At 42.9% G+C, this 12,702-nt stretch overlaps 1 protein-coding gene across 1 annotated transcript in view; it reads left to right on the forward strand.

Annotated features, from left to right (window-relative positions):
* The first annotated feature begins 10,396 nt into the window (after positions 1-10,396).
* LOC129704783 (coiled-coil domain-containing protein 3-like) overlaps positions 10,397-12,702 on the forward strand; it is a 43,511-nt gene continuing 41,205 nt past the window's right edge. Inside the window, exon 1 of the mRNA XM_055648130.1 lies at positions 10,397-10,865. Coding sequence (XP_055504105.1) covers positions 10,507-10,865 — 359 coding nt within the window. The 5' untranslated portion in view covers positions 10,397-10,506. The remainder of the gene's footprint in view (positions 10,866-12,702) is intronic.

The following is a 12,702-nucleotide window of genomic DNA, read 5'->3' on the forward strand; positions in this document are numbered from 1 at the left end:
GGAAATCAGGAAGTTTCTCGGGTTAATTGGATACTGTAGATTATGGATAGACAATTACACCCGACAAGTCAAGTTCTTGTATGATAAATTGTGTGAGGAGACTGATAAAGTACAATGGGATTCTGAGAACCCTTACCAGGGAATCCCAGTGTTGCTGGACATATGGAACAATGTTACCTCTAGTGGACCGGCCCCTGAAGGACTGCTATGGATAAGGCATACTCGGTATTGCCAGTAAAATGGAGTGGAACTTGTTTAATTGGACTGGTACAACCAGGGTTTTTTCTGTTGACCACTGAGGAGGGGCGGTCGCTAGGAACACCCATCTTTGACGATCTACACTGAACGAAGAGAAGAATGGACATCGGAAAATGGGAAAATGATGAGTGGCCACCTGCAAGAATCATCTCATATTATGGACCAGCCACTTGGGCACAGGACGGATCCTGGAGCTACCGGACCCTAGTGTATATGTTAAATCGGATCATAAGACTACAGGCAGTGCTGGAAGTAATTACTAACCAGACTGCATCTGCACTAGAGATGTTGGCGAAGCAGCAGACACAGATGAGAACAGCGATATACCAAAACCGTTTGGCCTTAGACTACTTACTAGCCGAAGAGGGAGGAGTATGCGGAAAATTCAACCTCTCTAATTGCTGCCTAAACATAGATGACAACGGGCAAGCAGTAATGGATATATCAGAAGGAATCAGAAAAATAGCACATGTCCCGGTACAGAGATGGAACACAATCATGGGAGCAGGATGGTGGGATTACATCTTAGGAGGAGCCTGGTGGAAAGCGGTCTGACTGGTGATTTTATGGGCATTAGCTGCATTGATCATTATCCCCTGTTGTATACCATGTCTCAGGGTTCTTATAACTAGAAGTATAAACCAAATGCAGGCAGTTGTAGCCCCATGGGGGAGAAAGGGGGCGTCCAGAAGATAATGATAATGAGGCCGAGAGAGGACCCAGAGGAAAGAGAGATAAAAAGAATGTTATTAGCTTTGGAACAGCAGGAAGTCTAGGAATGGGGTTTAATACAGGATGCGTAGCAAAAGAAAAAGGGAGGATTGTGAGGGATAAGATGTTTAAACCACCATCATTGTGAGGGGCCGAGTGATTGTAGTCACCGACCTTGTGATGGGCCGAGTAGTTGGAATCACCAACCTTGTGATTCGAACAAACAGTCAGACCTTCAGAGCTGTTGATAACATTGTAGAATAACAAGATGAGGTAAGGAATGTAGCTGACAACACAGAAGCTATTCTTTAGGTCAAAGGCAATTAAGTAGGTAAGGGCAACAGCTACTGAGCATGCTTAATTAAATAAATGAATATTAACTTTACGTCTTTGGAGAAATATCAAGATTCCTTAATCATCTGAGGATGTACAGGTGTTGGTGGTCTTTGTTGGCCATGGGAACAAATGTGGACCAGGAAAAATTGTTGCCGATATTTGAATCTAAGAACTTAATACTCTCGAGCATCTCCACTTCAGCACCTTTGATTGAAACAAGGGTTTGTACTCCACCCCACTTCCTGAAATCAATGACCAGCTCCTTAATCAGCTTAGTTTGGTTTATTGCCACGTGTACCAAGGTATAGTGAAATGATTTTGTTGCGTGTTAACCAGCCAGTGGAAAAGCAATACATGATTACAATCGGGCCATTCACATTGCACAGTACATGATAAAGGAATAACTTTTAGTGCAAGGTAAAGCAAGTAAAGTCCAATCAAAGATAGTCTGAGAGTCCCCGATATGGTAGATAGTAGTTCAGGACTGCTCTCTGGTTGCGGTTGGATGGTTCAGTTGCCTGATAACAGCTGGGAAGAAACTGTCCCTGAATCTTGCTCATATTGAGGGAGAGGTTGTTGTCTTGACACCATGCTAGTAAACTCTCTGGAGGGAGAATTGATGGGGTCAGGTTATTAAAGAGAAGCTTTAACTGTTGGGGAACATGTCCATTAAACACAGCGACAAAGAGCAGCTGCGAACTCAAGGTTGCAACTGCTTGGGTGTTTGGTACATTCTAATCACCCTATGTAGATAAGCAAGCCTGTTTGTTTTGCAGTGCAGTGTGTTCTGTTTGAAAATGTTAGTTGAATGTCCCGTGTCTGTTGTCTGCCTGTCACGTTCAGTCTTCAATCCTTTCGTTGTAATTCCATAGTTTCTTTGTTTTGGTAGTTACTATATGATATGTTCAGTTTTAGTTAGGGTCTGCAGATGCTTTGCTCTGATGCCGTATAACCATTGTAACTGAATAAAAAGTTTACAACCCTAATGCTGGACTCGGCAAATCATTTAGAATTCAGTGACCCTGCTCTCTGTACTCCACCCTGTCATTGTTTGAAGTCAGCCTCACAATGGATACAAATACAGACACAAACACAAACACAATACTCTGGGTTGAGGCCACATGTAAAGGCCACATCAGGGCTTTAAGTGTTGTAGTTACTTTGGCTCCGTAAATTCTTCATCTCCTTAGGATGAATTGCTCCCGCTCCAGTTGTGTGTGGTGTGAGCTGATGCAGCTCATGTAGAAATTGTTGAGGCTTCTACAGATGAGGAAGGTCATGGATGGTTGGCTGGATGGGTAGATAGCCTGTGAGGTGGTGCACTGTGAGGTGGTCTTGTGAAGGCACTGATATTGGTTTGCATGCCTTCTGATGAGTGGAGGATTTTGCAGAGACAGAATTAATGCCATCTTGTCATTTCTTTCAGTAACATTTAACAGAACACGTACCAAAACCATTGTATTTATTATGGAGACATAAGGAACTGCAAAGGCTGGAATCTTGAGTAGAACTCAGAGTGTCCGAGTAACTCAGCGGGTCAGGCAGCATCAGAGGAGGGCATCGATAAACGAAGATTCTGGTTAGGATGTCTGAAGAAGAGTACCAACCCCAAGCGTTACCTAACCACCCCGAGTAACTAGAGCATTTTACCATATTTATTACGAAAGATAGACACAATATGCTGGAATAACACAACAGGTCAGGCAGCATCTCTGGAGAAAAGGACTACCTGTAGGTGACATTTCCGATCAAAATCATTCTACAGACTGAGAGTCGAGGGAAAGGAAAACAAGATATATAGATGGTGTAATAGAGAGACCAAAATGAATGAAAGATATGCTAATATAACAATGATCAAGGAAACTGGCCATTGTTAGTTGTGGGTTAGATGAAAAAGAATTATACAAACACAGATGTTGCTACAGTTTGTTTGGTGGCACTTGTATTGAATAGCAAGTTGAGTGAAATTTTCCCTTAAGCCAACTTTCAGCTAACATATTAAACAACACTTCTGGTGGGCAGTTCTTCAAGGGGGTCCTTTGTTGTTTGGCATGCACATCAATGATCTGGATGAAGGTGTGGTAAATTGGATTAGTAAGTATGCAGATGATACCAAGATAGGGGGTGTTGTGGATAATGAAGAGGATTTCCAAAGTCTACAGAGTAATTTAGGCCATTTGGAAGAATGGGCTGAAAGATGGCAGATGGAGTTTAATGCTGATAAATGTGAGGTGCAGGACAAATCAAAATAGGACGTACATGGTAAATGGTAGGGAATTGAAGAATACAGTTGAACAGAGGGATCTGGGTATAACCGTGCATAGTTCCTTGAAGGTGGAATGTCATATAGATAGGGTGGTAAAGAAAGCTTTTGGTATGCTAGCCTTTATAAATCAGAGCATTGAGTATAGAAGCTGGGATGTAATGTTAAAATTGTACAAGGCATTGGTGAGACCAAATCTGGAGTATGGTGTACAATTTTGGTCGCCCAATTATAGGAAGGATGTCAACAAAATAGAGAGAGTACAGAGGAGATTTACTAGAATGTTGCCTGGGTTTTAACAACTAAGTTACAGAGAAAGGTTGAATAAGTTAGGTCTTTATTCTCTGGAGCGCAGAAGGTTAAGGGGGGACTTAATAGAGGTCTTTAAAATGATGAGAAGGATAGACAGAGTTGATGTGGATCAGCTTTTCCCTTTGAGAATAGGGAAGATTCAAACAAGAGAACATGACTTCAGAATTAAGGGACAGAAGTTTAGGGGTAACATGAGGGGGAACTTCTTTACTCAGAGAGTGGTAGTGGTGTGGAATGAGCTTCCAGTGGAAGTGGTGGAGGCAGGTTTGTTGGTATCATTTAAAAATAAATTGGAAAGGCATATGGATGAGAAGGGAATGGAGGGTTATGGTATGAGTGCACGCAGGTGGGACTCAGGGAAAAAAGTTGTTCGGCACGGACTTGTAGGGCCGAGATGGCCTGTTTCCGTGCTGTAATTGTTATATGGTTATATGGTTATATGGGAGATGTTTTCACAGAGGAATTTCAGGTTCTCTGTCTAAAAAAGGGTCCCAACAGGAAATGTTACCAATTCTTTCCTTCCTCAGATATTGACGGACCAGCTGAGTTCCTCCAGTACTTTGTGATTTGCTTTTCTTTGTTTTCACCTCCTCCACAGTCAACAATGGATCATTGTGGGCTCCTTCACCATCGGTGCCGGATCTGATTTGTTCTGTATCTTTTCATACCTCTAGATTTCCTTCTCCGCTGACTGTCAGTCTGAAGAATGGTCCCAACCTGAAATGACATCTATTCCGTTTCTCCGGAGATGCTGCCTGTCCCGCTGAGTTACTGCAGCATTTTGTGTTAATGTTTGGAGTTAACCCTGTTCAGTGTTCTGCATTCAGAAGCGGTGCACCATTGAGGGGAAGAAAAGTGAGGAAACTGGGAAAAATCCTAACGGGAAAATTGTCTTCAGATCGAATCGTTTGATAATACTTTAGCAGCATGGTTCCCAAAGGCAGCTGTCGTGCCATTCCTCTGTGTAAACATCCCCCCTGAAGAACAGTGCCCATCAGAAGCGCTGTTTAATATGTTCGCTGAAAGTTGGCATGAGGGAAAATTTAACTCAACATGCTATTGAATCTAAGTGCCACCTAGCAAACATTTGTGTTTGTATAACTCGTGACAAAGAGCAGCTGTGACCTCAAGGTTGCAACTGCTTGGATGTTTGGTACATCCTAATCACCCTCTGTAGATAAGCAAGCCTGTTTGTTCTGCAGTGCAGTGTGTTCTGTGTGGAAATGTTACTTGAATGACCCGCGTCTTTTGTCTGCCTGTCACGTTCAGTCTTCAGTCCTTTCGTTGTAATTCCATAGTTTGTTTGTTTTGGTAATTATGATATGTTCAGTTTTTAGTTAGGGTCTGCAGATAGTTTAATGTTTGCTCTGATACCATAACACCATTGTGCCTGAATAAAAAGGTTTCAACCCCAATGCTGGACTCGACAAATCATTGATAATTCAGTGACCCTGCACTCTCTATATCCATCCTGTACTCCACCCTGTCATTGTTCGAGGTCTGCCTTACAATGGATGCAAACACAGACAGTAACACAAACACGGTACTCTGGATTGAGGCCACATGTAAAGGCCACGTCAGGGCTTTAAATGTTGTAGTTACATTGGCTCTGGGTATTCAAGGGTGCAAGGCCACCAAATCCAAGTGCAGTTTCATGCCACTTCAAGCAGGGTGCAAGGCCACCAAATCCAAGTGCAGTTTCTGTCACGTTCAGTCTTCAATCCTTTCGTTGTAATGCCATAGTTTCTTTGTTTTGGTAGTTACTATATGATATGTTCAGTTTTAGTTAGGGTCTGCAGATGCTTTGCTCTGATGCCGTATAACCATTGTCACTGAATAAAAAGTTTACGACCCCAATGCTGGACTCGGCAAATCATTGAGAATTCAGTGACCCTGCTCTCTGTACTCCACCCTGTCATTGTTCGAGGTCTGCCTTACAATGGATACAAACACAGACACAAACACAGTACTCTGGATTGAGGCCACATGTAAAGGCCACGTCAGGGCTTTAAGTGTTGTGGTTAGTTTGGCTCTGTTAATTCTTCATCACCTTTGGCAGTCCGCCTGCATCAAGAACGAATTGCTCCCGCTCCAGTTGTGTGGGGTGTGAGCTGATGCGGCCAATGTAGAAATTGTTGAGGCTTCTACAGATGGGCAGGTGGTTGATGGAAAGCTGGGTGGGTAGATAGCCTGTGAGGTGGTGCACTGTGAGGTTGTCCTGTGAGGACACTGATATTGGTTTGTGTGCCTTCCGATGAGTTTGGAGGATATTGCAGAGACAGAATTAATGCCATCTTTTCAGTGCTTTTATCAGGACACATACTAAGACTGTTATATTTATTATGGAGACATAAGGAAGTGCAAATGCTGGAATCTTGTGTAGAACTCAGAGTGCCCAAGTAACTCAGTGGGTCAGGCAGCATCTGAGGAGGACATCGATAAGCAAAGTTTCTGGTCAGGAAGTCTGAAGAAGAGTACCAACTGCAAACATTACCTACCCACCCTAAGTAACTCTAACATTTAACTTTATTTATTACAAAAGATAGACACAAAATGCTGGAGTAACTAAACGGGTCAGGCAGCATCTCAGGAGAAACGGAATAGGTGATATTTCAGATTAAAATCCTTCTTTAGACTGAGAGGCAAGGGAAAGGGAAATGAGAGATATAGACAGTGTATTGGAGAGATCAAAGGAATGAAAGATTTAAAAAATGATGATCAAGGAAACTGGCCATTGTAAGCCGTGGGCTAGGATTTGAGTATAGGAGCAGGGAGGTTCTACTGCAGTTGTACAGGGTCTTGGTGAGACCACACCTGGAGTATTGCATACAGTTTTGGTCTCCTAATCTGAGGAAAGACCTTCTTGCCATAGAGGGAGTACAGAGAAGGTTCACCAGACTGATTCCTGGGATGTCAGGACTTTCATATGAAGAAAGACTGGATAGACTCGGTTTGTACTCGCTAGAATTTAGAAGATTGAGGGGGGATCTTATAGAAACTTACATAATTCTTAAGGGGTTGGACAGGCTAGATGCAGGAAGATTGTTCCCGATGTTGGGGAAGTCCAGAACAAGGGGTCATAGTTTAAGGATAAGGGGGAAATCTTTTAGGACTGAGATGAGGAAAACTTTTTTCACACAGAGAGTGGTGAATCTCTGGAATTCTCTGCCGCAGAAGGTAGTTGAGGCCAGTTCATTGGCTATATTTAAGAGGCAGTTAGATGTGGCCCTTGTGGCTAAAGGGATCAGGGGGTATGGAGAGAAGGCAGGAACAGGATACTGAGTTGGATGATCAGCCATGATCATATTGAATGGCGGTGCAAGCTCGAAGGACCGAATGGCCTACTCCTGCACCTATTTTCTATGTTTCTATGTTTCTATGAGTTATACAGACATACAGATGTTGCTGCAGTTTTCTAGGTGGAACTTGGATTAAATAGCATGTTGTGTGAAATATTCACTCATGCCAATGTCTAGCTAACGCATTAAACAGGGGTTCTGATGGGAACTGTTCTTTAAGGGGAGATGTTGTTACAGAGGAGTGACAAGGCAGTTACCTTTGGGAACCATGTTGGTAAAGTATTATCAGATGATTCAGTCTGAAGACGATTTCCATGTTGGGAATTCCCCCAGTTTCCTCACTTTCTTTCCTTAATGATGCACTGCTTCTGAATGCAGAGAGACACAAAATGCTGCAGTAATTCAGGGGGGCAGGCAGCATCTCCGGAGAGAAGGAATAAGTGATGTTTCGGGTCAAGACCCTTCTCCATTTTGAGTGTCGGGAGAGGGAAACCAGAGGTATGAAAAAGAACAGAACAAATCAGAGTCAGCACCAATGGCCAAGGAGCCCACAATGGTCCATTGCTGACTGTGGAAGAGGTGATACAAAGGAAAGCAAATCGCAAAGTGCTGGAGGAATTCAGCTGGTCAGGCAACATCTGAGGAGGGAATAAATAGGCATAATTTCCTGTCGGGGCCCATTTTTAGAATGAGAACCTTAATAACAAGTGTTCAGACCTGAAACGTTGCTTGTCCATCTCCCCCCATAGATGCTGTCTGCTCTGCTTAGTTGATCCAGCACTTTGAACTTTGCAGCCCAGACCATCACACAAACCAACCTCCCTTCTATTGACTCCATTTATACATCACCTCTGTAAGGCCAGCAGCATATTCAAGGATAGAGGCAACCTGGTCACTCCCCCTTCTCCCCTCACCCATCAGGCAAAAGGTATAGAAGTGTAAAAACGCCCACCACCAGATTCAGCTCCTGACAGTTTCTTCCCAGCTGTTATCAGGCAATTGAAACATGCTACCACCACCAGAGAGCAATGCTGAACTACATCCTACCTCTTTGATGATCCTCGGACTATCCTTGGTCGGACTTTGCTGGCTTTACCATGCACTAAACGTCTTTCCCTTATCGTGTATCTATACAGCGCAAATGGCTCCACTGCAATCATGTATTGTCTTTCTGCTGATTGGTTAGCACGAAACAAAAGCTTTTCACTGTACCTCGGTACACGTGACAATAAACTAAACTGATCTTCTTGTCCCACTATTTTATTGCTCCATTACAAAAATCACTCAAAGTATACCAACTTTGAAGAAGTTCTCCTCCTGTCTGAAGAAGGGTCCCAACCTGAGACGTTGCTTGTCCATTTCAATACACAAATGCTGCCTGGCCCGCCAAATTCCTCCAGCACTTTGTGTTTTGGTCAATATTCCAGCTTCTGCAGCTCTGTGTGCCTCCTGTTGCTCAGTGTTTCGCATCGATAACTGTAAAATAGTTTGTGAATTAAGTATTGAAACCCTCAACTAACCCATGCTTTTCGGTAGGATTAAATATAACTATGAAATGCTCCAAACCGCATGCATGAGCACTTGTTATGATTGAATAATTGTCAAATTAACCAAATTAACATCTAATAAATCCCTTTAGGAACGCGTTGACTGAGCCTAACTTGCCCCTGTGTTTCGCAGTCACAATCTAGGTATGTTGGAAAGCCTACCTGAAGCGTCACTGAAAATCTGTCCCAGTCCGTGTGCGCGATTTTGGCGCCGTTTAGAGGGGGGCGGGTTTAAAACGCGATTTTCCCTAGGCTGTTCAAATCGAGCTTGTTCAGCCTAGTTAATTATTAACGGAAAATCGCTGGAAGATTCCGTCGCTTTAGCTATTATTACTTTTAAGGGCTTTATCTAATTGTTATAGTTGTTTAAAAATTAACCTCTAAACCCGCGACCGCCCGCAACCGGCCGGATCTCATACAGGGAGATCCAAACGGAAGGTAGGCTGTTTATTTTTACATTAAAAAGGGCTTCTTAAGATCCCTTTATACAAAGTTTAATGTTGCGAGTAGCTCATTTGGGCCCCATTATATCCCGCAGTATTTTTCTGGGCATTTTAGGGCATAAATCCACCGCAATGTGAACGTTCTAACCAGCGCGTTCACAGGATCCCACTAGAAAGCTGATTTAAATTGACTTTAATTTACAGCAATTGAACACTAAATTCCTTCCATTTGGCCTATAAATTGATGTAAATGAGATTTAAAAATCATGTTTTATTGTGAATTATTTGTGAATATTATTTGGACACTTAGGCTATTTAAAAATGTTAATCATTTATTAAGAAATGGATAGATGTTTAGATCTAGTAATTGAAGTTTGAAATTAGCTACAATTGGGTAACTAACTAATTATATGCTTTAATTTCTGGTTATCCAAGTAAGATTGTTTTATATTTGTTTCAGAATGCTTCAAGCTATGATAACTGAAAATTTCATTCAGTTCTATTAATTTTTAAGAAGGTTATGGGCTTTTGACTGTCCACGATCACAGCTTTTTTGTTATGTCCATAGAAAATCAATAGGGAACAAGATGCTAATTTCCGAGTATGAAAATGGCCATAACTGTTTAAATACTTGAGATATGAAAGTGATTTAGGTATCAAATTAAACATCTTTTTATGCTTTATCTGATGAGATAAATTGTAGACTTGATTTTTTTTAATCTCAAAATTTTGTAACATTGCTACATAATCTAACAATTTTCCCGCAAAACAAGGCATTTTTTTCACACTATATTTTTAAACTATCGAGGTGGAAGGTTTACTTTCAGGAATTTTGGGTTTTTGGAAGAGCTAAGTTACACAAAAAAAACACGTCGCAAGCAGAAACTGGCTGAATAAACTCTCTGGAAACTCAGGCAGTCCACAACAACATGAGCGCAAGATTTTCTCTTCATCCCGTTCTCAAAACCCTTATGAACAGGTGAAATATTTGGACCGGTGCCACGGTGGAGAGGGTGGCTGTCGCTTTAATAAAATGCTGGCGCCTCAAACCCTCTCGAAAAATGATCTTGCTTCTGTCAGTTGTTTTTTTAAGGGATTGTATTCAGTGCCCGGTCATAGATATGTCGTGTCCCCCCCACACACACTATCTCTCTCTCTCTCTCTCTCTCTCACACGCACACACAAACACAACTCACACGGATCTCGTTGGATAGCCTTCTAGGACACACCTTCAACTGACGTAGGAATCTTACAACAGAAGCAAGCACACAGCGCATCGAACCATCTGCAGGAACCTTTCTGACCCTCTGCTACCACGGGGCTCGGCCGCTGTCAGGATGGGCTGGGTGAGCGCGTTCTTGCTCCTCGTGGTCATTGGGAAAGTTTGGACCATTTGCCAAATACCCCCATCCAGATCCGGGGGACCGCAGAGTGATCTGAGCCGAGCCAAGCAGGCCGATACAATCGTCTATGGCAAGGTGTTGGCCATCTACAAGGATGCCCACAGCGGGATCAGGCACTACTTCACGCCAAACACGTATTCGGCGGAAGTGCAATTGTTGTGTAACCCATCTTCACACAGTTCGAAGTTGGGGGCGACTGGGTCCAGGTTTAACCTGACTAGACTGGGCCACGTCTTCTGTCGCCTCTACTCCGCCGAAGTCATTGAAAACAACAGCTATTATTTCTTCATCAGGTATGACGGTGGGGGCAGTAGGTGAATGGCGGAGGGAAGGTCATATATGGTCGCTGGGTGGGGGGGGGGGGGGGGGGGGGTGCTTCATTGTGCCAAGCCAGCACCCCGAAAGGTGGACTTTATTTGATCTACACCGCCGACAATTGCATTTATATCGATCCTATTTGCAATCGCACCTTAAAACCAATTTAACACAAAAAGCTGGAGTCTGACCCTAAGCGGCACCCATTCCTTCTCTCCAGAGATGATGCCTGTTCCGCTAAGTTACTCCAGCTTTTTGTGTCTATCTTTGGTTTAAGCCAGCATCTGCACTTCCTTCCTTCCTACACCTTAAAACCAGGTAGTCTCAATGCAAGACTGAATGTGCAGGTGGGAACTGCAGATGCTGGTTTACACCGAAGATAGACACAGAAAGGTAGAGTAACTCAGCGGGACAGAGAGCATCACTGGAGAAAAGAAATGAATAGGTGACATTTTGTGGGTGGAGAACCTTCTTCAGATGTGGATTGTGCTCGAGTGGTGATAGGGAACCCAGCCAAAGCCTAAAAGTAGAGACATGGAATAAAGCAGCAAGGATACCCAAGTATCAGGAACTTGATTGCTTATGTTATAGCGTAAACCCATCATTGTAACAAAATAATTGAATCTACTGTTAACAAAGTTAGACTTGTGGATAAGCATCACATTCTGTTTGTTGCTTAATTAAGTCTTTCTGAGTCCCATTCTGTGCAAGACCTTGTTTTACCTTTTGTCGGGTTTCAGCTCAGGACCTCATTTATTGTTATTCAAGTTTCTGTAACTAAAACCACATTTTACTGTCAGGTTCCGAGATACACTAATAGACTACCTGTGGTCCAATACTTTAAAGATTGGCATCACATTTCAGTCTGTCGCATTACTTTCCCAAGGGTAATGGTACTTAATGGATCACGTTTTTAGATGTTTGCATCAAATCTTCAGATGTTGCTGGATTTCCATCATTGGTAAATTGCAATGGTATCCATGTAAATAAATGGTGACAGAAAGTGTCCAAAACAAGCCATCAGAAATCAACGGGCTTATGACTTCATGACTCCTGGCAGCTCCCAGGTAAGAGCATCCACTGGTTATCTTAACATTAGTCTTGTAGTGATCTAGTCAGTGCATCGGTTAGATTCCATGGTGATTATTTTGATGAATCAGAGAATTATACATATTTATAGTATGGTGTGGACCGGAGAAATTCAGCTTAGTATTTCCATCCTGACCTAAAAAAATATCAATTTTGGTTAATCAAAATTTTCAGCTCATTGTAGATGGATGAGGGTTACAGTTCATCTAGAGCGCCTCCTGGGATTTCAAAGGTTTAAGGGTTTCAAAGGCCTTTTAATGTCATGTACCAATTAAGGTACACTGATATGCGAATACAGCCACACGAATTAAAAAAAGCAGCATGACACACAACTATATAAAAGTTAACATAAACATCCACCACAGTGAATTCCCCACATTCCCCACTGTGATGTAAGGCAAAAAAGTCCAAGATTCATCCTCTTTATTCTCCCGCAGCCAGCGGATGAATAATCCATCGGGGTGAGACGAAGCTCCCGCGTTGGGGCGGTCGAAGCTCCTGTGGCTTGGTGTTCCCGAAGTCGGTCTCTGACCAGAGACCACGAGCACCATGATGTTAAGTCTGCAAGCACCAATGGTTGACGTTCCGAGCTCGATCCCTGGCAAAGGAATCGCGGGCTCCCCAATGTTAAAGTCCCGTGACTCTCCGCGGTGGAGCTCTCAAAAGTCGGTCTCCAGCAAAGGCCACAGTGCGGACGCAGACACGATACAAAAATAAATTGCGTCG

This window comes from Leucoraja erinacea, chromosome 16, assembly GCF_028641065.1.
Source record: "Leucoraja erinacea ecotype New England chromosome 16, Leri_hhj_1, whole genome shotgun sequence".
Classification (NCBI taxonomy): domain Eukaryota; kingdom Metazoa; phylum Chordata; class Chondrichthyes; order Rajiformes; family Rajidae; genus Leucoraja; species Leucoraja erinaceus.